At 45.0% G+C, this 24183-nt stretch overlaps 1 protein-coding gene across 13 annotated transcripts in view; it reads left to right on the top strand.

Annotated features, from left to right (window-relative positions):
* Positions 1–24183, top strand: part of TENM2 (teneurin transmembrane protein 2) — a 3844234-nt gene that overhangs the window by 3719169 nt on the left and 100882 nt on the right. For all 13 annotated transcript variants that reach the window (XM_067032280.1, XM_059063069.2, XM_067032278.1 and 10 more), the window contains 4 exons: positions 10485–10695; positions 15025–15144; positions 18506–18767; positions 19530–19797. In XM_067032280.1, coding sequence (XP_066888381.1) covers positions 10485–10695; positions 15025–15144; positions 18506–18767; positions 19530–19797 — 861 coding nt within the window. The remainder of the gene's footprint in view (positions 1–10484; positions 10696–15024; positions 15145–18505; positions 18768–19529; positions 19798–24183) is intronic.

Consider the following 24183-nt stretch of genomic DNA (forward strand, 5'->3'; position numbering starts at 1 on the left):
AGTAGGCTCTAGGAAGTGGTGGTTGATGAGGTCAACAGGCGTGTGGGGTGCAGCAGCCTGGGCTGGGAGAGGCCAGAAACAGCAGGGCAAGGGCCAGCATGTGGGGAAATCAGTGGCTGAGATCACCCGCCCCTGCTCTCTGTCGCCGCTGGGTTTTTGTCACAGGAAAGGGGGGAAGACAGCTGCAGGCAGGGTAGAAAGCCCCTGGGGATAAAAACATGGCCCTGGGCTAACAAGGGTGAGACTGTGCCAGAGAGGCCTGGCAGGGATGTCCGAGGTGAAAACTTTCTGATCTAGTGAGATCATTATTCCTTGAGGCTCTGTCAGGGTTGCGGAGAAGCTGCAGTAGGAGGGGGAGGGGAAGAAGGGAGAGAGAGTGAAAGAGAAAGACCGAAAGAAACGGCAACTAGAAAAAAAAAAAATGTTTTCCGAAGGCTTGGCCTTTCCTTCCCCACGTTCTACAACATCCACAGCGAACCTTGATATGGCTGGGATCACTCACAGCCTCCTATGAAGAATGGAGGGTAGGAACCAAGAGTGTAGGCTTTGGAGGTGGACAGCCTCCACTCCTCCATCATTTACTTGCTGTGTGATTGTGGGCAAGGCCCTTAACCTCTCTGAGCCTCAGTTTCTTTATCTGCAAAGTAGAGATGACAGAAGCCTCCTCAAAGGGTTCTTGTGAGCATTACTGGATGGTGTCTGGATAAGGTTGCATGATGCAGGCTGAGAAAGCACAGAGGAGCTTAAGCCACTGCTGAGGGGCACAGCCCTGTGGTGGTCCACCCAAGTCAGAAGTGTAAGCTGGTAAAGTTAGGAGCTGGGGCGGCGGGCAACTAAAACATTCTGTGTCCCAGTTTTCCAAAAAATAAATCGCCCTTCGGTATGTCTTTAAATTGTCCCTCTTCTGTTTGATATAGTCCTGCCTTAACTAAAAGAGCTTGGTGCAAGCGGTAAGCATGTCTTAGTGGCAGGTACAACAGCTCCTGTGTGTCGGCCACTGGGAATGTTTACCAGTAACAGACCTGTCATGGCAGCTGCATGTAGGATTTAACATTGGAGTGCAGCAAATGGGGTTCAGAACCCAGCCCCACCATATAAAAGCTGCATGGTCTTAGGCGAGGTATTTAACCTCTCTCTAAATCTGCAGTTCTTCTTCTGTAAACAGCAGGGCTAATGATGCCTGGAGTTCTGGTGGTGATTTAATGAGAGGATGCCTGTAAAGCACTTAGCATGGTGCCTGGCGCTTAGTAAGCTTTCCCTAAATGCCAACTATCAACTCTCATAAGACATGGTTGCCATTACCACTTCATGGCCATGCTGAACCCCCCAGGATACTGTCACCTAGCACAGGACCCCTATGCTGAAATGCACTGGTTTGGGGGAGGCTCTGGGAGCCCAAGGACAGAGGCTCTGAGCTGATGTGCTAGTAGCGATGGTGTGGTTTGCATTGGGCCTGATCACCCAAAAACCTGCATTTTATGAGGCAGTCAGTCAAGCCTGGGGCTGCCACTTGTGACTGTTGAATAGATGAAGGTTTGGCTGGTCCTTCCTGGGATAGAACCTCCAAACCTAGACCTCTGTGTTCTCATGAAGTGCTCCGCAACCAGTAAGGCTGATTGCAGGGAGACTGTTGCAGGGAGATGCTCCAAGCCAAACGGGGTCCGTGGTCAGGAAATACTGCACACTCCATTGCAAGAGTAAAGAGTCCTAATGCATATTCACTCATCAGGGGCTCTGAGAACTCCTGGTGTGATTAAACCAGTTTAACTTTGTTTAACCAGCATCTCCCAAACTGCATTTGACCACACAGACCCTCCTGTCCCACCTCCATTTCTATTTCAGGGAACCCCTATTAACATCCCCAGGAGACATAATTTGGAAAAGCTGGTTTAGTTCCTGAGGGTCAGTTGTGCTGCTGTGGATATCTGAAAGGTGTTTTCAGTAATTCAGAGCAGGGGGTCTCAAGTTTTAGTGAACTAAGGAATCATTGGGGACTCTCATTTTCATTAAAATGCAGATTCCCAGTTTCTGCTCTCAGGAATTTAGTAGGTATGGGTCACAACAGGGATCAGTATTTTAACATCACTGCGGTGATTCCAGGACAAGAAATCAGGGAGCACAACTTGACCAGTAGTGGTTTAGTGCCTGACTTATAGAAGTACGGTGCTCAGAACACCAGCGTCAGCATCACCGAGGAGCTTGTAAGAAATGCAGGCTCTCAAGCCCCTGTCTAGGACTACAGAATTAGAATCTACATTTTAACAAGTTCCCCAGGTGATACTGATGCTGGTTAGAATTTGAGAAGCGTTGGTTTTAAAGGGTTTGGTTAATAGTGTTTTGGTTTTTGTCCATTTGTTTCATTTCTGATGAAGAACCATTCAAAAAAAAAAAAAAAAAACTAGACACACACTTCAAGATCATTGTCATAAAATTTCTACCATCTTTCATCCCCACCCCCAGTCATGTGGGGGTCGACCAGATGCCCCAGTAGCTTCGAGGTGAAGCCAGAGTCATATCAAAGAGAGGTCTTACCTGGATCATATCCCTACCTTCAGTAACTGTGCCTGGGTTGTCCTAGGCAGCCTTTGCTTTCTTTCCCACATCCACCCTGAAGACTAGGAAAGCCAGCCAAGCAACTCTCAGGGAGGTCTTCACTCTGCCAGATCTCTGGTTGGACATGATGGATCTTCCATTGCTGAGTTATAAGAAAAGCTGGAAGGTGCTTTGGGGGCAAGGATCCCGGCCCTTGGAATTCACAGACTGACAAAAAGAGTTGACAAGAAGCAAGAGGAAAACTTCCAACAGGGCTTCCAGAAGGAGCGCAAATACAGTTTTACTTCTTGCAGTGTTTAAGGATGGTGGTTGCCCTGTGGAGGGAGAGGCAAGACGCCTGCTGAATGACAGTCCATCAGGCAGCCAGGGTATTAATGGCAGGTGAAACCTTCCAAATGAGCACACTGTCAGCCAATCTATTGCTTTAAAAGGTTGGCAATGCGGGAGACCTAACAGCAGCAATGAAGAACTAATCTCATATTGCCAGGTTAAATCAAGTCAGCCTTGCCCATTCCTTTCACTTCTTAGTTACATCAAGCCAGAATACTTTCAATTATCCCTCACTTCCAACTTGTCAGCAGGCATTGGGTAAAATGCAAATAGAACAGTGCCTTTCCCTGGTGGAGAGCGGGAAGTATCATTAAGAATAGCTTCCACTTATTGAGTTCTTCTTCTGTGTTAAGTGCAGTACCTTCATCTTCTCATTTCACAGGGACCGTCTTAGCATCTCCGTGCTCTCTGGTGACGTAGGTGCTATTAAGTCCATTCTATAGCTGGGAACACTGAGTCACAGGAGGTCAGTCACTTGCCAAATTTACATAGCTAATGAATGATAGAACAGGTTTTAAAACCAGACCATTCTGACTCTAAAGCCTGTATTATTATGTTATTTGTCTAACTAGAATAGGAGCCCAGTGGTTCCCTGAGCTTTCGAGTGCCCACCTTAAAATTTTCTAGGTGCTGTTCCAGTGGCAGGGACTGGCCAGGATCAGCAATGCTGTCTGGGAAGAGCACCCTCACCCGGACTAGGACCCCCCATGAGCCCTGGGCCCTGTTTCACCCTTTCAGGGTGCTCTCTGACCCTCTGCCTCTCCTCACCTCCACCCCCATGCATGTAGGGTTGACCAGATACCCTAAGGTGTCGGAAGATTTGCATCTCTGAGCTATCTCAGGGTCCAATGCCCAGCCTCAATTCTAGAGGGCAGATTGGCAAGGCGATTTGCTCCTGCTGGCTGAAGGAGTGTATGTTTTGCAAGCTTATGTAAGATCAGGCTGCCAGAATAACGCTGGTGTGCCGATTTGGGAAACTCAAATTGTTTATGTAGATAGGGGCCGGGCAGAAATATATTAGCCAGGAGCCCCCCACACTTTACTGACAGTCCTGCAGGAGCTCACCTTAAAACAGAATAACTCCCGAGACAAAACAAATGCTATGGTCGCCATATTTCTTTTTGACTCAAGAACCCCTTTATGCTGCTGGCTAAAATTCAGGAGCCTTTGGCTTTTGCCAGCCCTCAGAGAAGGGTGCTCTCCAGCACCCCCTGCTCCTTCTTCATTTTCATCACAAAGAGCAGACAGCGCAGGTCCCTCCCTTCTCGCCCCAGCTTGTCCCCTCCTGCCTTCCCATTGTTAACGGAGCTCAAAAATAGCCCTAGGGTATATTGCGTTCACCACCTTAACTCCCTGTATTTTTCCTGGGAAAATGAGAATTTGGCAAGTACCTCACTCTGGATGCGAAACAAACATATATGATGCCAAGAAGACTCACAAAGAAGAAAAGAAGTAGAAATGACTCAGAGACACTTAGTAGGTTACTAGGTTCTCACAACTGTTCTAAGGACCTTCAAGTGCTTCTTGAAGTATCATCACCATCACCATCTCCATCACCATTTTCATCATCATGCTTACTTTGTACATAAGGAAGAAGACAGGGCACAGAGAGGGTGATTATCTTGCCTAAAGTCAGTCTGTTAGCAAATACATAAAGTGCATAATCTTAAATATATACCTTGATGAATTTTTATAGACATATTCACCTGTGAAGCCAAGTGAATAAGATGAAGATCTAGAAAATTCCCAGAACCTGAAAAGTCCCCTATATTCTTTTCCAGCTAATACCTCCCCATTAAGGTGACCACAATTTCTAACTCTCTACTGTAATTCATGAACTTTGCCTGTTCTTGAGCATCCTATAAATGAAAGACTATGGAGTCTTCAAAGCCCATGTTTTACCCAGTCTACCCGACGGCCTCCTGACCCACTGAGTGGGGAACGTAGATCTGGTGGTTGGTAGTCTCTCGGCAAACCATGGTCTGGGAAAAGTGGGGCTCATTTTTCAAATCTGAGCTGCTGCCTAGTTCCCAAACCAGTGCTGCATGCAGACGCTAGCAGCGCTATCCATGGCGCCTGAAGTGAATTGTGAGAGTCGATTTGTGCCACCCTGTCACGAAATAAAACTAAGGAAAGTAAATTTCGATCTTCCTCTGAAGCCTTTACCGCCCAAGAAAACCGGAGAGTTCATGCAGGTTGTAGAGGGAGTCACTTGCATACCAAGCTGCAGGGAACAAAGGGCACCCAAAACTGACCCAAATGCTTCCATCTGGAGTCTCCCAAAGCTGCCCAGTGTACGAAGATCAAAGAGGAAATAAATGAAATAAACCTCCTCTCATTCCCGGAGACTTTGCTTCCGTGTAGGAGTGATGCATGGACTCAGGCAGCCTTCCCGAGACAGAGAAGCTGTGCATGTTTCCGCCAACTCGGAAATATTCAGACGTTTGCTGTGGCTTCTCTGTAACCCCTCTGTTTACCCGTGACCCCCTTCCCCCTGAGTGTAGCATCACTAGTAGGTGTTCAACTAAGGCTTTGAGGCTCAATCTCTTGACTGTTTAGGAGCTCCTTAAAAAGTCTTGCAGAGCAAACTAGGCAGGGGGTGGAAACGGCTGACACAAACCTGCAGCCCTGGGCTTCCCTGGTGGCGCAGTGGTTGAGAGTCCGCCTGCCGATGCAGGGGACACGGGTTCATGCCCCGGTCCGGAAGATCCCACATGCCGCGGAGCGGCTGGGCCCGTGAGCCATGGCCGCTGAGCCTGCGCGTCCGGAGCCTGTGCTCCGCAACGGGAGAGGCCACCACAGTGAGAGGCCCGCGTACCGCAAAAAAAAAAAAAAAAAAAGAAAGAAAAAAAAAACAACTGCAGCCCACCCAGAAGTGCAACCGTGTGCCAGCAGTAAACAGCTGAAAGGGGCTTTGAGTCTCACGGGTAAATAGTGTGGTCCTAGGCAGCCTGCCTTGCAGGGAATGAATTCCCAGGCATCTTGTTTCTCATGTTGATTCCTTTTCAGATGTTCATCTCAAACAGCCAAACACTTCCCCAGCTGTAGGAGCAGACAGGCCTTCAGAAGTGATTAAATCTCACGGCTGCTCACACTTTCCCAGCTTGATGGGTGTCCACTGCCCTGTCTTCAGCCTCCCTTTGGGAAGGAAACATCTCCTCCTTCCGATAATGAAGAAGACAAGGATGATGATCTCATGGGTTGCCTTTTCCTACTTTTTCTCCAAAGCTGCTGCTCTGCCTCTTGGATATCCTCGGCTTCTCTGAGCCTCAGTTTCCAACTCTATAGGATGGGTGATACCGTGATGCGGGGGATAATACACAGTTTAGTGAGTGCTTGCTACACCAGGCGCTCTTCCAAGTCCTGAATATGTAATAACTGCTTTCATCCTCCCAACAGCACCTTCTAATGTTATCATCTTCTTCATTTTGTACATAAGGAAACTGAGGCACAGAGCAGTTAATTGTCCAAAGTCAGCAGATTGGTAGTTGCTGATCTGAGATTCAAACCCAGATACCCTGATCCAGAGTCTGCAGCTTAAGGGTTATATTATTCTGCTTTGTAGGGTTACCATGAGGATGTAAATCAAGAATATATGTAAATCCTGTGCAATATATAGCATTTATTATTACCACCCATTATTATTATCTTATCACTATTTGAAAACATAGCATTCTTGCCAAGATGCAACCTACCTTATAGCACATGCCAGTGAATGACTCTAATCAGGGGACATTCATTTCATTTATCTTTATGTCCAGTTTTTATAAATTGAAAAAGTGGAAAACTTCAGGGAGTTTCTGGCTATAGTAATGCCTACCGTTCATTGAACACATACTATATGCCCGACTGATACTATATCTGTCAACTCCCCCTCACATAACCCTATGATATATCCATTGTTATCACTCCGTTTTAAAGGCAAAGAAATTGAGTTTCAGCCAGGTTGATTATCTTTCTAAGCTCACACAGCCAGGGCCTAGAGGATTCCACAGGCCAGGCTCTTACCCTGATGCTGTATAGATTTTTTGGCTTCTTGCCTTGGGAATTCCAATCCAGAGGCTTCAATGTAGCCTTAACCCGATTTCTGCGTCACGTTGCCAGAACTGGTATGAAAGATTCTCAGATTTTCTTTATCAAAAGCAAGACAAAGAATGCCTAACCTACCATTCCCAGAACGTTTCTCCACGTCCATATTTCTCTGAAGTGGCCATTACAATTAGCATGTGACGTATGTGTGTGGAACACACCAGAGCTATGATTTCGCGTGCGTTCTAACAGAAAGCACGTAGATGATAGGCGGCGGCCACATCTCACAGAGTAGAGTAAATGAGGATGTTTATTAAGCAGATGCAGGGCACCACTGTGAGCCGATGGGGAAGGCCTGGGTCACTTTCCCATAACCGCTGCATCAGAATGGGGCCCTCTTCGAAGACTCTGCAAACCTCTCTCACCAGGAAAAAAGCCCAGCAGACAAACAAATAAGGAGGTGGATAAATAAAAAAATAAATCGTCCAGTGTCATGGAGGGGCTGTGCCGCTTTCATGCCCCTGTTGAATGGAGACATTGGCAGCATCTCAGGTCCTGAACTGGCCATTCAGAACACTTTGATTGCCTGCTTGATTGTTTGCGAGATAACTGCAAGATTGTCAGTGACAGGGTAATTTACTGAAGATTGCCATGTCAGACTCCATGCGAGGGGCTTGCTGGCATAAAGATGCGCTTCTCATGACTGACAGGCCACGGGGAGATTGGAGTGCCAGTTTCAAGTTCACAGTGTTGTCTGCAAATGTTCGGCGGCAGCAGGCCATAATCACGAAACATGATGAGGTCATTACAGGCGTAACGTATGCTCACACTTAGAAATGGATAGAACCCCAAATGCCCCATCTCTGGAGCAGGTAAATGTAAATATGTAGGAGGAAATCATGTCTATCCTTTTTATCCCCTTTCTGTTAGCATCTGCCATCTGCTATTGCTGAATGTGTTTGTAGGACATCTCCTGCCAGACAGGCCCTTGAATAAAAAGCCCGGAGTCAACAAAACAGTGGTGAAATTTGAGGTCCATGCTTTTGAAGCAGTCACAGTCACAGAAGGAGTAGTAGACTAGAGGGGGGGTGGGGGTTGGGAGAGGAAAACGTTCAGTGCTTAATAGGCAAGCCTGTTGTAATTTATTATTTGATCCTGATGTGAGGCCCTCAAGCTGGTTGTATGGAGTGGGTGGGAAAGGGTTGGGGGTGGGAGGTGTCACATTCCCAGCTTCAGGAGGAAAAGGCCACCAGAGATGGATGGAACTCCTAATGAGAAGAGGCCGGTGGCCTTAAAGAACTCTATAGTGCTAATAACAGTGGCTTTCTTCTCACCTGAGAAGTTTCTGCAGTGGCTGGATGAAGCTCTGCCAACATATCTCAGCAGGATATTTTTAAATCTGAAGCAGGCATTCCATGGTGGATTCCTTCTGTCTAATGAAGGCGCTCCATGGAAGGTGATGGTAGAGGCAGAATACTCTGCCTTTTTTTATTTTCTGTTCTTTTCTTATTCTGCCAAGGGCCCTGGGAGCCACTGGATGATCTGAACGCGGGTCTGAAATGGTACCTCAGCATCGTTCTGCTGCTGAGCTCCAGTTCTCCAGCCCCGTTTCTTGGGTCTGAGATTTGCGGGTCCCTGGGGGGCACCCGATTCAACCAGCACACCAGACTGAGGTGCTCAGAGCCATGACTTTGAAAGTCTCTAAAATTCAAGCATGCATGCCTGCTCACCCTCCTGTGTCTGCGTTTCCAGAAGATTTTGTAAATCTAAATGTGTTACGAGGCACACGAGCAACATTTGCCCATGTGGAAAATGAGAGGCTAGTTTTAGTCATTTAAAGCCGAGCAGAACACGCCACCTCCTAATTTGTTTGTTTGCTAAAAAGAAAATAATCCATTAAAATCATTGTACATTAATTGCTAAATTACAGTGGAACTTTGGTGAAATGAAATATTTCGATTTCATTAGTGGAACCAAACGTAAAGGGTAATGCCAAAAAATTACACTGTAGTAAATTTAAAGCACACAGCCAGGCCTCCGATTCAGTGTTCCAGTTCAAGTGTTTGTCAAGTCACAGCCCAGGGTTGGAGTGCATGTTTCTGTGATGCTAATTATGGCCTCAAAATGCCTCGCTATCAAATCAAGGAGTTACATGTAAGCAAGTTACTCTCCAAGCTCCTACACTGTGTATTCAATCAATTCCCAGCAGAGTGAAGAAGGGTTGGCTGACTAATCCATTCTAATAGGAATTCTAAAGAGCAAGCACTGCCCTAAACACCCCCATCCTCAGCCCTAACAGACATGTGAGGAATGGGAAACAGTCATTTACTCATTCAACAAACATTTGTTGAGTGCCTGATTCCATGGTTGGCACTAAGCGAGGCATGAATATAAAAACGAATACGACACTGTTCTTTTCAAAGAGCTCATTTTCCAGACAGGAAGGCAAGCATACGGAGACAATTAATTCTAGTACAAGGAAGTTGGCTTTCACAGTGGTTTCTACTATTTCTTGTGCATTAGAATCACCTGAGAATCATGTTTAAAGTGCAGACTCCAGGACCTGCTCCTGGAAGCTGTGCCTGGGGGGCTCTGGGGTAGGCCCTTGATTCTCCCCACAGGATTGTGATGCGAAACCATTCTCTGAGAACCTCTGATTCAGGGACACACAGAAAGGGAATACCTAACCTAGCCAGGGCATCATCAGGAAGGCTTCCTGGAGGAGGCCACACCTCGTCTGGGTCTTAAAGGATGAGTCATAATCTGTTTCCTCCCCTATACTGTCAGCTCCTTAAGGACAGACATCATCATTCTTTGTTCCTTGTTTTATTTCCCAAAGAGGGGTGGCCCTCAAATATTTGTTGAAGGGTAGACGAATAGGAATCAGTTCAGGAAAGAGGTGGAGGGGCAGGAATCTAGGCAAATAAATCAGAATGTTCAAAGTCCTGCAGGTATGGGGAAGGTAGCTCCAGAAGCAATTGGGGAAACTAAACGGCTTAGTTTGTGGGTGCTCAAGCTAAAGCCATTTCTCCACATTTCCTGGAAAGTGTCAAACTCATCACCCTAGTTCTCCCACTAGTCAACAGTACCCTCCCTGGCTTAGAGGGAGAAGGGATGGAACGCTTTTCTCCATTAAAGCAAGATTTAAGGAATCCCATGCATTTTGATGACTTGCACACCCATTAGCATGGGCCCCTGAGATCTGGCAACAGGTAATTTTTTTGCACTCTGTTGTTTAAGAGCAACGTGTTTGTTTTTATTGCCAACCGCTCAAATAATACTTGCTCATGATAGAAAAAGTAGAAATTCCAGAAAAATACAAGAAAGAAAAAGAGAGAAGCACACTAATCTACTACCTGGGGATAACCATTTGTCCGCATTCTCAATTATTTCCTTTTGGTCTTTTATTTCCTGTGAGTATATAGTGGAATCATACTAGGCTTGTTGTGTGAAACCTGCCAATTCAGGCTGTTGGGAAGGGTTGAGGCTGCTCGGGACAAAGGTGTTAGCATCTCAGAGCAGCTTTGTGCCATGAAATCTGCTGACCCCTGGCTCTGTCTCTGCCCTTCCAGATGGCCTGGTGGACTGCCTGGACCCTGACTGCTGCCTGCAGGCAGCCTGTCAGAACAGCCTCCTCTGCCGGGGGTCCCGGGACCCCCTGGACATCATTCAGCAGGGCCAGACAGACTCACCCGCAGTGAAGTCCTTCTACGACCGCATCAAGCTCCTGGCCGGCAAAGACAGCACCCACATCATTCCTGGAGACAACCCTTTCAACAGCAGGTAGGTGCCCTTCTGTCCCCGCAGGTGGCTGAGGTCGCTGCTTCCCTTCCTGTCCGAGCAGGAGGAAGTGCTCCTGGTTTTTCTGTGGGCCTAGTTGGCCTGGAAACTACCCCATGGGAGCAGCTCCCTACTCTGGTTCATAGGAGGCCCTTTCCTCTCTGTGGGTCAAGCTCCAGAGCAGAGTCCTGGTCCCTCTATGGGATTTGACCACCTGCAACCCAGAACCTGCTTAGAGACACCTGTTGATTGCCTTGTTTCTAGATCATTTTTATGATCTATTATTTTATGACATTATTGTTATATTAAATCTCCTTTTAGAATACCTCTCATTGTGGCTCTTGTTTGATCATCACTGAAATATTTCATTCAACAGAGTATTTTTTTTAAAGCAGTTATAAACTTAATAACACAACGTATCGTTTGTGGCATCTTAGAGTCAAGATGATGCCAGTTGCTAGAATTTATTGAACGCCTATGATGAGCTAGAGACTTGAAGTAGATTGGCTCTAATCCTCACAGTCACCCACCCCATCAGTTGCATCTGCTAATTGCCTACTTTGTGCTAGGCATTGTGCCAGTGCGTGTCCCCTTCTTATTCCAAAATGGCGGGGGGTGGAGGTGGGATGGGGATTTCTCTTGAGTTTCCATTCGCTCTCAGTTGCTAATTTGAGGCTTATGAACATTCTAGAGGCAAATTCTGGATTTATTTTGTAATCAGCTTGGCCTCTCCTCCCCCTCCCCCCCCAGGGCAGGTTAGAAGTGTACCCCTGGAGAACAGAGCAAGGGGAAGAGTTGGCTTTGAGATACCCCCTGGCCCGTTCTGTCTTCTAGGCACTGTTTCTGATTCTGAGGGTGGAAGGAAGGATAGGAGAGGCAGGGATCTTCTTCAGGCCTGCCTGCACATCTCCGATCTCACTCTGGGTTGGACTGGGTCCAGATAACACTGGTGACCGCAGATGTGAGGATGGTGGGTGTGATCTTCTTGGGGGCGCCCCTTCTCTTGGAGAAATAAGAACGGAGAACCTCTAGGAACTAGGAACTTGTCCCTGCCCCCTTACCCCTCTGACAGCCCTCTTCATGCCATCTTTCTCTTAGTTTTCTTCATCCTCACTTAGGTCTGGGCAGACCCTGAAGCAACTTGGGCAATAACACTGCTTAAGCAGGCTTCTCGCTGGTGAAGGAAATACCAGACTTTACTTCTTAGAGGAGCCCTTACCTTTATAAGTGACTGTCTTGGAGCCCCCCTCATTAGACTTTGGGGAGGAAACATCATCAGGCCATGACTGAGACTCCGCTCCTCCCTGGAAGAGCCTGGCGAGGGTGGGATGGGGAGGTGGTGGGTAAATGGTACAGCCAATTAATTCTACAGCCCCTTAGAACTCTCTGGGAAGCTGTGCAGCCCCAATTCCTGGCAGCTCTTTGACTATGAGGGTTCTTAATGAGGTCACCTTGGGCCAGCAACTTTAGCCTCTCTCTGTTCTGGTTTTACTAAAAATAAAATAGAAAAGAAAAAAATAATCTCAGCCCTTGTCTATTTTAGCCCCACCCCCCCCACACACCCTCTAGCTGTGTCATGTTAGGCAAGTTATTTAACCTCAAACTTTATTTTCTTGATTGTTAAAATTAAATTAATATGTACAGATTATACTACACACAGTAATATTATTTGAATATAAGTAACCCTCAAAAATTAAACCCCAGATCTTGGAACAAAAAAAATATTTTCTCTGCTTATTAAATCCCAGTTCTGGGGCAGGGATTGTGTAGGTATGTTTCTTTTTCATTATGAAAATAATGAATAATTCCCATTGCCAGAGACCCATGACAGGCCCTTGCACTAGTCCATGAGCATTTTGGTGAGGTTTGCATACAGTTTGCTTATACTGTAAGGGCATCTTTCAAAGGCTCGTGCTCAGTTTCAGTCGGCTTCCTATTAACATTTATTATTTCTACCCTAAATCCAGTAATCTCCTCATCTCCTCTCCATACTCTTTCTTCACCTGTGCCTTGAAAATCAATCTTATCCTCCTCACCAGTAGTTACCACTCTCAGAAGGCACCCTGAGTTAGAGGCAAGATGTAGGGGGGCAGGCAGGGACTCCAGAACATTTGGTAGACTATACCAGCCCCAGAGATCTGGGCAAAAGAAGCTTGCTTTAGAGAAAGCTTCTCTGAAGCTCTGAAGGTGGCAATCAATAGCACCACCCAAATGAGCCCACGCTCCAGCATGTCGGCTTGGATCCATAATTCAGAAATGCAAAATGTTACTGCAAGACATAGGTTGAAGTTCACCAAGCATGTGAATTTCAGTGCATTATCCTCTGACAAATAATGAAAGACAAAGCTAGGAGTAAAAAAGAGCTTAATTCAAGACTTCTAAGAAGGCGTTTCCCCTAGATAATGGCATACAAAAATAACTAAAATGCCTGGACTCCACCACTATAATTTATAGAGCAGATCTCACTATCTAGATAATGTGATAATTGTTACACACCAATAATCATAAATAGAAACGAACTGATAGCATGTCTTAGCTGAATCTTTTCTGCGAATTGACTGCCTAGAGACGATAGGAAGCCAGCAGCAATGACGAATTAGGAAAATAGAGGGTAGAAATCACAGGCAACCCAGCTCCCTTTATTCCTATGGCAGTCTGCAAAGTCTTATGCTACAGGAATGATTTAAAAGAAATAACAGTTGTATAAAAAATGGAGGGGAAAATTACTCCGCTGTGGGATGTACTCCCAATTTTGTTTTCTCATCACAAGCAGCTTGTACCTTGTGGTCATCAACACACATCATTGATTTTAAAATAGTGTCTAGGAAGGCCTGAAAGAAGGCTTAGTCTGAGCTAAGATAAGGAAATGGAATTGAACGAAAGAATTATTTTCATAAATTAGTTTTCCACTTTCAAAAGACTGTAGCATTGTGGTTGGAACCGGCTAAAAATGGAATTCATTTGTTAGGCAGCCAGTAGCAGACAATTAGAGCTGTCAGTGGAACAGTCTAAACCCTCCTGAGATCATCAAGGGGTCGGAGATGAACAGCTGGGGGGATTGCTAATAAAAAGAGACGTGCTTGGAGGGAGCATCCCTCCAGTTTTTGGTTCACCTGGGACTGCAGAAGTAAGTGCATTCCAAAAATCGAGCAGACTTGGACAAGATTCTGGCAAAGAACGGGTCAGCTTTATTACCTGGTCCAGAAATTGGGAGTGTGTCCAAGAATCTGGACACCTGAGAACCTCTCTGCCTTTGCCAAATTGCCCAGTGGCTTGAAGGCCAACAATACAGCTGCAAAGCTGCCTGGTAGGCTGGAAACTTAGGACAAAAATGGAACTTCTCATTAGCCCATTTCCCTATGAAGTCAGGAGAATTCAGGTGAAGGGAGGCGTGTGCATTCTCTCTCCATGGATTTTGAGTAGACTGTAGTGGCATCTCTGTTGCTTTATGGGATTTCCCAGAAGGAGCTGGTTGAATGCTGGCATCTTTGGGAAAGTTCTAATTACCATGATCTGGAGAGAGAGGGGCTTTCTCTCATGGTGGCAGAAAGTTGAGAGGTATATACCACCTCCCCGCTCCCCTGCCCCAAATCCTGGTAGCAGGAATTTGATGTAAGAGAAATACATAGTTACACGGAATCCAGAATCCAAGATAGTTCTACCAGGAGAAAAAACACAAATTCTCTAATGTTCTCTTTTCCTCAGGATGCCATGGATTGTGAGAAATGTTGCTCTTAAAGGGCAACAACAACAACAAAAAATGTATGTAGATGTCCCAGCCTCTTAAAAAACCTTTGTGTGCTCCTACCACCCAACCCCCCACTCGCTCTGTCATCCCAGCCTGGAGGAGAAGAGTAACAGTGCCTTCCCCCACAGCCAAAAAAGGAAATGAGTAGGCAGATGGGGAAGCTCTCACCCGAGGATAATACTCTCCGTGCCAGGCTAAGGCACAAACATGAGAGATGAGGGGCAGCCTGCGGCTTGAGCCAAGCAAAAGGCAAGTGATGTCAAGAAACGGAGTGAGGCTGAGGGCAGAGGTAACGTGCACAGGGGACCCCATCGCCCAGCAGAATGACTGAAGATGCTGCCCGTGGATTTCACCCCAGACTGTTCCTGGGGCAACGCCAGCATTGAGACGTCCCTCCGGCCCACATCTCTCATTGAGATGTGATCGCGTGAAGCCAGAAGTTCATGTTTAAAGGTCTCGTCCTTGCCTTAGGGACCCGATGAGGATGGGGAGTGGGCAATGGGGAAGGGGAACTCTACGACACCCCCTTGGTCCCCTGGTTCTCCTGCCTGGGGCTCAAAAGCTTGTGTTTCTCTTTCTCTCAGCTTGGTTTCTCTCATCCGAGGCCAAGTAGTAACTACAGATGGAACTCCCCTGATTGGTGTGAACGTGTCTTTTGTCAAGTATCCAAAATACGGCTACACCATTACCCGCCAAGATGGCACGTAAGTAGCTTTGTGGGGCTCCACTTACTTAGGACTGAGGCTGCAAAGAGACAGATGGTGCTGTTGGCTTGGAACCACGTGCCTCCCCCTTGTGGAATAGGGGGAGACCCACCAGGCCAGATCTCTAGGGAGAATCCCCCCCCATATATATATATATATTTAAGTATGGTCTCAGAAATGGAAAATAACTAGAATGGCCAGCCTCTCCAGGGCTGCCCACAGCAATGCTTTTTCCATGGCAGGTAAATGCTTTTCTCTCTCTCTCTCTCTCTCTCTCTCTCTCTCTCTCTCTCTCTCTCTCTCTCTCTCTCTCTCTCTCTCTCTCTCTCTCTGTGTGTGTGTGTGTGTGTGTGTGTGTTGGTGTTGAGTGGCGGAAGTCAGAAGGAAGGGAGAGTAGCTCTTGGAACCTCACTCCTATTTTATTTTAAATCAAAGGCAGTGCAGGGTGACAAGGATCCACATGCCACAGTGTCCTGTGGTGAACCCCTTCTGCTTTCATCTGTGGCTTTAGGAGTTGTGTTATTTTTGCTGCTGTTTTGAGGGGGTGGGATGTAATCGGAGAAGCCTAATTAGATACATTTAGCCCGTCACCCTGCTGTGTGAAGGAGGCAACCTTTCCCTGTTATCTTCTGATTGAAAACCTGCACCCATGCAGCCTCCACCAAAATGAAATCTCTGTCGTTTCCTTAATCCGTTGGGCATGGACTTGAAATTTAAAGAAAAATATTAAAAGAAGAAAGGAAACCTGTGGGAAGGGGAAAACAACTCACCCACCCTAGCCTTCAAACACACACAGACACGATTGTATTCTATTCCAACTGAAAGAGGAGACAGTTGACGTAAATCTGCTGCAACACTGTTTCTATAAAACTGGAACCTGGAAAATCGAAAACGTATCATGTGCTGTGAATCTTGCCTTTCTCTGGTGAAGAATCTGGTCTTTTTTCCTAATGTCCTAAGGTAGCCTTGCAGGTAGTTTCAAAACTCACCAGCCCACAGTAGCCCTGTCCTCCTATTTTCAGCTCTGAAACCAAATATTTTCGGTATTCACTCGGTGCAGGCAATTCTAATTAGCTGAAAGCACTAGGACTGTGAAGGTGTACCATGCCGAGCTGCCTCAGTGCTTGTTCATTCTTAGAAGCCAGTGTTCTTGCCCTGTAAGTCCTGTGATGACACCAGAGGACATTTCTGAGTCCTTGGTCTCATGTTTCTCCCCACCTTATGCTGCCCCATCCCTCTCAGCTGCTTCCTGACTAATTATCGCCTAAATCCACTTCCCAGCTCATGTATCCAACCACATGGATCAGTGATTCTTCAGCTTGTCCAGGTAGCAAAGCCCTGGAAGTCACAGGATGTTTTTGGAAATGCTCCGAGGGATCCCACAATCTGTTGTGTAGTGGTGTGTGCCACAGACATGGGTGGTTGGATGCTATCATCCCAACGAGGAACAATTTCACTTCAAAACATTTGACTCTCCTGTACCCTATACAAAACCATCCCCGGGCGTCCCTGGTGGCGCAGTGGTTAAGAATCCACCTGCCAATGCAGGGGACACGGGTTTGAGCCCTGGTCTGGGAAGATCCCACGTGCCGCGAAGCAGCTAGGCCCGTGAGCCACAACTACTGAAGCCCTTGTGCCTAGAGCCCGTGCTCCACAACAAAGAAAAGCCATCACAATGAGAAGCCCGCGCACCACAACCAAGAGTAGCCCCCACTCGCCGCAACTAGAGAAAGCCCATATGCAGCAACGAAGACACAATGCAGCCAAAAATAAATAACTTTTTTTAAAAGCGTCCCCAGCAGCACCCATGTCCCAAAATAAAATATAAACAAATTAATAGAATAAACTCTTTCACCATGATATTTACCTTAATATTCATATGTTCCATGTTCACTCATTTTATGTCTATTGAAAAACACCAAAAGTGTTACCAAAATTCAGTGAAGCCAGTGAGTCCGTATATTTTCATTGAGTTTTTACTGTGATCCAGGAATTCTGCTAGTTGCTGGGGATTCTGAAGTGTATACAAGGGAGTACCACTGCCCTCAAAGAGTTGAAATCCCGGTGGAGGAGTAAAGCACAAAATTGAGAGACTTCTCTCCATTAACGTTCTTTTCCATTAATTGGGGAAGAACTACCTTTATTTTACTTTACTAGTAATACACTTCCATCCAGCTCTGGAGGAAAACAGGAATATAGTTTAAGAATGATTGTCAAAAATACAGAAATTGTAAGAACCATTTCATCCAAATGCCAAATAAATTTGTGTTTTGGAAAAACATATCAGAAACAAGGCAAAATGGATGAAGGGGGTTAAAAAGTCCACACTTTTAGTGATAAATAATAAGTCCTGGGATGTATGTATAACATGGTGACCGTAGTTACTATTACCATATTGTATATTTGAAAGTTGCTGAGACAGATCTTAAAAGTTCTTAGCACAAGAAAAAAAAATTGTAACTAGGTGTAGTGATGAATGGATTTATGGTGGTGATCATTTCACAATATATACAAATATCGAATTATGTTGTACACCTGAAACTAATATAATGTTATATGTCAATTGTATCTCAAAAAAAGTTAAGGTTCTGTGAAACCAAAAAAAAAAAAAAATCAGAAACAGTACAGGTTGATGAAAAGAAAGCTTTCATGAGCCCCTCCCTGTGTCCTACACACACACACACACACACACACACTCTCTCTCTCTCTCTCTCTCTCTCTCTCTCTCTCTCTCTCTCTCTCTCTCTCTCTGTCTCTCTCTGTCTCTCTCTCTCTCTGTCTCTCTCTGTCTCTCTCTCTCTCTGTCTCTCTCTCTGTCTCTCTGTCTCTCTGTCTCTCTCTCTCTCTCTCTCTCTCTCTCTCTCTCTCTCTCTCTCTCTCTCTCTGTAAAGGGCCAGGTAGTATCTATTTTAGGCTTTGATGCCATATGGTTCCTGTTAAAACTACCAGGCTCTTCCACTGTAGGTCAGAAACAGCTGGAGAGGATAAGCCAATCAACGGGCATGGCTGAGATGCCAATAAAACTTTTTACCGAAACAGGTCGTGGGCCGGCTTTAGCTCATGGGCTGAGTCGGCTGACCCCTACTTTGAATTCATCACAATATTTCATTCTCTCAGCCACAGCGTGACATCGGTATAATTATTTCCATTTCACGGATGAAAAAACGGGGGCTGAGAGAAGGTTAGCAACTTGCCCACAGTCACACAAGTAGTAAGTGGTAGAGTTTGGGTTCCCACAAAGCCCATGTTCTTCTCCTGCCTGCTCCGCGCCTCCCACTGCCTTCAGCCTGGAGGTCAGAGCACCTACCTGGTCTGCAGGTGAGTTCACCCCTCTCACTGAGCTCACTTACCCCCTCTCCAGGTTTGACCTGATCGCCAATGGCGGTGCCTCCTTGACGCTGCACTTTGAGCGAGCCCCGTTCATGAGCCAGGAGCGTACCGTGTGGCTGCCGTGGAATAGCTTTTATGCCATGGACACTCTGGTGATGAAGACAGAAGAGAACTCCATCCCCAGCTGTGACCTCAGTGGCTTTGTCCGGCCGGATCCAATCATCATCTCCTCACCTCTGTCTACCTTCTTCAGTGCTGCCCCTGTGCAGAATCCCATCGTGCCTGAGACCCAGGTAGGAGCGCCGGGTACCAGGGTGGGACTCTCAATACTGCCCTGACCCAAACTGGCTGGCTGACTTCCTCCCACCATCTCTCTCTGCCTGGATAAGCCAGAAACTAATATTAAGGGGGAGGGACAAAAAGTAAGAACGCAGTAGAATTTGTAGTCACTGGAGAGAAAACGGAATCTCTCCTGGACATTCCAGATGTTTCCAGACTTTGGCAGTCACTGGAGCTTTTAATAGAATAAAAACAATACACATATGTGCAACCCACCTGCAAATTGCTTTTTTATTCCTGTTAGTCACAGAGATACATGATAAGAGGCGCTTTAATGATCTACATCAGTGTTACGACAGAGGGCATATTACATTATTGCCTCCCTGTTGCTTTATAGCAATTGTCGATGGAAGTTGCAGGTTCATATAATTACAGCCTCTTGTGGCCTCCTTGCATGCAACTAGCAATAAAGCCTGCTGTTCTTATTTACATCTTTTGCCAACAGCGTGGTTTTAAAAAGAAACACAACGGTGACCAAGAATAATTATTAATCCAAAAATCATAACCTCAGCCACTCTGCTCGGTAGTGCAGGATAAAGTTTTGGTTGTTGGGGTTTTTTTTCTCTCTTCTCAGCCATGGAAAGTGGTTCTTGCACTCCCCCTTAAGGTGTGATGCTTTGGTGAGGGTGGTAGCAGACAGGTAGTCTTGGGTTGCAAGCAGCCCAGCTGCTGGGGTGCCTTTGATACAGTGTATCTACCTTGCATTTCCTCTCCAGGTTCTTCATGAAGAAATTGAGCTCCCTGGTTCCAACGTGAAGCTTCGCTACCTGAGCTCCAGGACCGCAGGCTACAAGTCGCTGCTGAAGATCACCATGACCCAGTCCACGGTGCCCCTGAACCTCATCAAGGTTCACCTGATGGTAGCTGTAGAGGGGCACCTCTTCCAGAAGTCATTCCAGGCCTCTCCCAACCTGGCCTACACCTTCATCTGGGACAAGACAGATGCTTATGGCCAAAGGGTCTACGGACTCTCTGATGCTGTTGGTATGTTTCAGTTTCAACCCCTTATTGATTCTTGGATGTAGGCATGCATTAAATCAACCTGTGTTTATTGAGTTCCTACTATGTGCCAAGAACTAGTCTAGTAGCTAGGGAGGCCAGTGGTCCATAAGCAGACAAGTGCCCTCTTCCATGGGCTTCCTATTCTACTGAGGAATCGAAACAATAAACACAGCCTGGACAAGAAAATATCAAGCAGCGTTAGGCGCTAATATGAAAGTAAAAATGTGTTGTATACTGGGGAAGAGGGGCAACGGTGGGTGGGCGTTCAGGGAAGGTTCTTCAGCAGGTGATGTTTAAACAGAGACTTGAATGAAAAGGGGCTGAGTGAAAATCAGGAAAAGAGCATTATTTTCCTGGCAGAAAAAGAGAAGAGGGAGGTGTTTTTGAAGGACAGAGGCTGGTGTGGCTGGAATGTAGTGGACAGGGAGACTATTGAGATAGGGAGAGAGGTAGGCAGGGACTTGATCATGTTTCAGAGAGAACATTCTCAGATGGCACAGAACCAGAGAACCAGAAGACGGAGCTAGAGGGGGGCTGAGAGCCACATGCTATGTTTCAGACTTTGCCTCTGAGGGAATCACGTGATTTCCCACTTGAGAAAGACCACCATAAGAGAAGGGTCATATCGTTATCGGTCTTTGAAGAGTTGTGAGCTGTGGATTCATATCAACCTACCCAGCATATTTTCTTACTTGTAGAAAGCTGTCTGGGATTAATTAAAATCCAGAATCCTGTATTTTCTTCACCAGTAGGCTTGTGGTTTTCAAGAACTGCAATAAGGTACCAAAATAAGAAATGAGCAAACTCAGAAATTTTCACTGTAATTGGCAGCCAGTGTTTATCACACTCCCTTGCTGCAGAGCATTGTGCTAAATGCTTTGTCTTGGGTGACCTCTCAATAACCCTATCAAGTAGACCCTCTCATAATCCCCACTGTGCAGATGGGACAAGACAGAGAGGGTAAACAAGTTGGCTAAAGTCACAGCCCTAGCAGGCTACACATGCTCAGAATATTGCCCTTGTGGTCGGCTTCGTCAATGGGTGGAGTTAATAACTTAAAGACAGTAGTAAGTTATTGGAGTAATGACTGCATTTAAATATAAACAGTGACTAATTTAATAAATGTTATGTCAGGCTTTAGCCAATATCAAAATGATAGCCAACATCAAAAAGAAGACTGAATATCATAATGCACCGCATGTACTCCAGCTCCTTTTTTTTTTTACATCTTTATTGGAGTATAATTGCTTTACAATGGTGTGTTAGTTTCTGCTTTATATCAAAGTGAATGAGTTATATATATATACACATGTTCCCATATCTCTTCTCTCTTGCGTCTTCCTCCCACCCTCCCTATCCCACCCCTCTAGGTTGTCACAAAGCACCGAGCTGATCTCCCTGTGCTATGCGGCTGCTTCCCACTAGCTCTAGCTATTCTACGTTTGGTAGTGTATATATGTCCATGCCATTCTCTCACTTTGTCAGAGCCTACCCTTCCCCCTCCCCATGTCCTCAAGTCCATTCTCTAATAGGTCTCTGTCTCCACTCCCGTCTTACCCCTAGGTTCTTCATGACCTTTTTTTTTTTCTCTTAGACTCCATATATATGTGTTCGCATACGGTATTTGTTTCTCTGACTTACTTGACTCTATATGACAGACTCTAGGTCCATCCACCTCACTACAAATAACTCAATTTCGTTTCGTTCTATGGCTGAGTAATATTCCATTGTATATATGTGCCACATCTTCTTTATCCATTCATCTGTTGATAGATACTTAGGTTGCTTCCATGTCCTGGCTATTGTAAATAGAGCTGCAATGGACATTTTGGTACATGACTCTCTTTGAATTATGGTTCTCTCAGGGTGTATTCCCAGTAGTGGGAATGCTGGGTCGTATGGTAGTTCTATTTGTAGTTTTTTAAGGAACCTCCATACTGTTCTCCATAGTGGCTGTATCAACTTACATTCCCACTAGCAGTGCAAGAGGGTTCCCTTTTCTCCACACCCTCTCCAGCATTTATTGTTTCTAGATTTTTTTGATGGTGGCCATCCTGACTGGTGTGAGATGATATCTCATTGTAGTTTTGATTTGCATTTCTCTAATGATTAATGATGTTGAGCATCCTTTCATGTGGTTGTTGGCAATCTGTATATCTTCTTTGGAGAAATGTCTATTTAGGTCTTCTGCCCATTTTTGGATTGGGTTGTTTGTTTTTTTGATATTGAGCTGCATGAGCTGCTTGTAAATTTTGGAGATTAATCCTTTGTCAGTTGCTTCATTTGCAACTATTTTCTCCGATTCTGAGGGTTGTCTTTTGGTCTTGTTTATGGTTTCTTTGCTGTGCAAAAGCTTTTAAGTTTCATTAGGTCCCGTTTGGGTTTTTTTGTTTTTATTTCCATTTCTCTAGGATGTGGGTCAAAAAGGATGCTGCTGTGATTTATGTCGTAGAGTGGTCTGCCTATGTTTCCCTCTAAGAGTTTGATAGTTTCTAGCCTTACATTTAGGTCTTTAATCCATTTTCAGCTTATTTTTGTATATGGTGTTAGGTAGTATTCTAATCTCATACTTTTACATGTACCTGTCCGGTATTCCCAGCACCACTTATTGAAGAGGCTGTCTTTTCTCCACTGTATATTCCTGCCTCCTTTATCAAAGATAAGGTGACCATATGTGCATGAGTTTATCTCTGGGCTTTCTATCCTGTTCCATTGATCTATATTTCTGTTTTTGTGCCAGTACCATACTGTCTTGATTACTGTAGCTTTGTAGTATAGTCTGAAGTCAGGGAGCCTGATTCCTCCAACTCCATTTTTCATTCTCAAATTGTTGGCTATTTGGGGTCTTTTGTGTTTCTATACAAATTGTGAAATGTTTTGTTCTAGTTCTTTTAGTAAAAACTGCCAGTGGTAGTTTGATAAGGATTGCATTGAATCTGTAGATTGCTTTGGGTAGTAGAGTCATTTTCACAATGTTGATTCTTCCAATCGAAGAACATGGTATATCTCTCCATCTCTTTGTATCATCTTTAATTTCTTTCATCAGTGTCTTATAATTTTCTGCATACAGGTCTTTTGTCTCCTCAGGTAGGTTTATTCCTAGATATTTTATTCTTTTTGTTGCAGTGGTAAATGGGAGTGTTTTCTTAATTTCAGTCTCAGATTTTTCATCATTAGTGTATAAGAATGGCAGAGATTTCTGTGCATTCATTTTGTATCCTGCAACTTTACCAAATTCATTGATTAGCTCTAGTAGTTTTCTGGTAGCATCTTTAGGATTCTCTATGTATAGTATCATGTCATCTGCAAACAGTGACAGCTTTACCTCTTCTTTTCTGATTTGGATTACTTTTATTTCTTTTTCTTCTCTGACTGCTGTGGCTAGAACTTCCAAAACTATGTTGAATAAGAGTGTCGAGAGTGGGCAACCTTGTCTTGCTCCTGACCTTAGTGGAAATGGTTTCAGTTTTTCACCATTGAGAACGATGCTGGCTGTGGGTTTCTCATATATGGCCTTTATTATGTTGAGGAAAGTTCCCTCTGTGCCTACTTTCTGCAGGGTTTTTATCATAAATGGGTGTTGAATTTTGTCTAAAGCTTTCTCTGCATCTATTGAGATGATCATATGGTTTTTCTCTTTCAGTTTGTTGATATGGTGTATCACGTTGATTGATATGCGTATATTGAAGAATCCTTGCATTCCTGGAATAAACCCCACTTGATCATGGTGTATGATCCTTTTAATGTGCTTTTGGATTCTGTTTGCTAGTATTTTGTTGAGGGTTTTTGCATCTATGTTCATCAGTGATATTAGCCTGTAGTTTTCTTTCTTTGTGACGTCTTTGTCTGGTTTTGGTATCAGGGTGATGGTGGCCTCGTAGAATGAGTTTGGGAGTGTTCTTCCCTCTGCTATATTTTTAAGAGTTTGAGAAGGATAGGTGTTAGCTCTTCTCTAAATGTTTGATAGAATTCACCTGTGAAGCCCTCTGGTCATGGGCTTTTGTTTGTTGGAAGATGTTAAATCACAGTTTCAATTTCAGTGCTTGTGATTGGTCTGTTCATATTTTCTCTTTCTTCCTGGTTCAGTCTCGGCAGGTTGTGCATTTCTAAGAATTTGTCCATTTCTTCCAGGTTTTCCATTTTATTGGCATACAGTTGCTTGTAGTAATCTCTAATAATCTTTTGTATTTCTGCAGTGTCCATTGTTACTTCTCCTTTTTCATATCTAATTCTTTTGACTTGAGTCTTCTCCCTTTTTTTCTTGATGAGTCTGGCTAATGGTTTATCAATTTTGTTTATCTTATCAGAGAACCAGCTTTTAGTTTTATTGATCTTTGCTATTGTTTCCTTCATTTCTTTTTCATTTAT

The sequence above is a fragment of the Kogia breviceps genome, chromosome 4, assembly GCF_026419965.1.
Source record: "Kogia breviceps isolate mKogBre1 chromosome 4, mKogBre1 haplotype 1, whole genome shotgun sequence".
NCBI lineage: Eukaryota > Metazoa > Chordata > Mammalia > Artiodactyla > Physeteridae > Kogia > Kogia breviceps.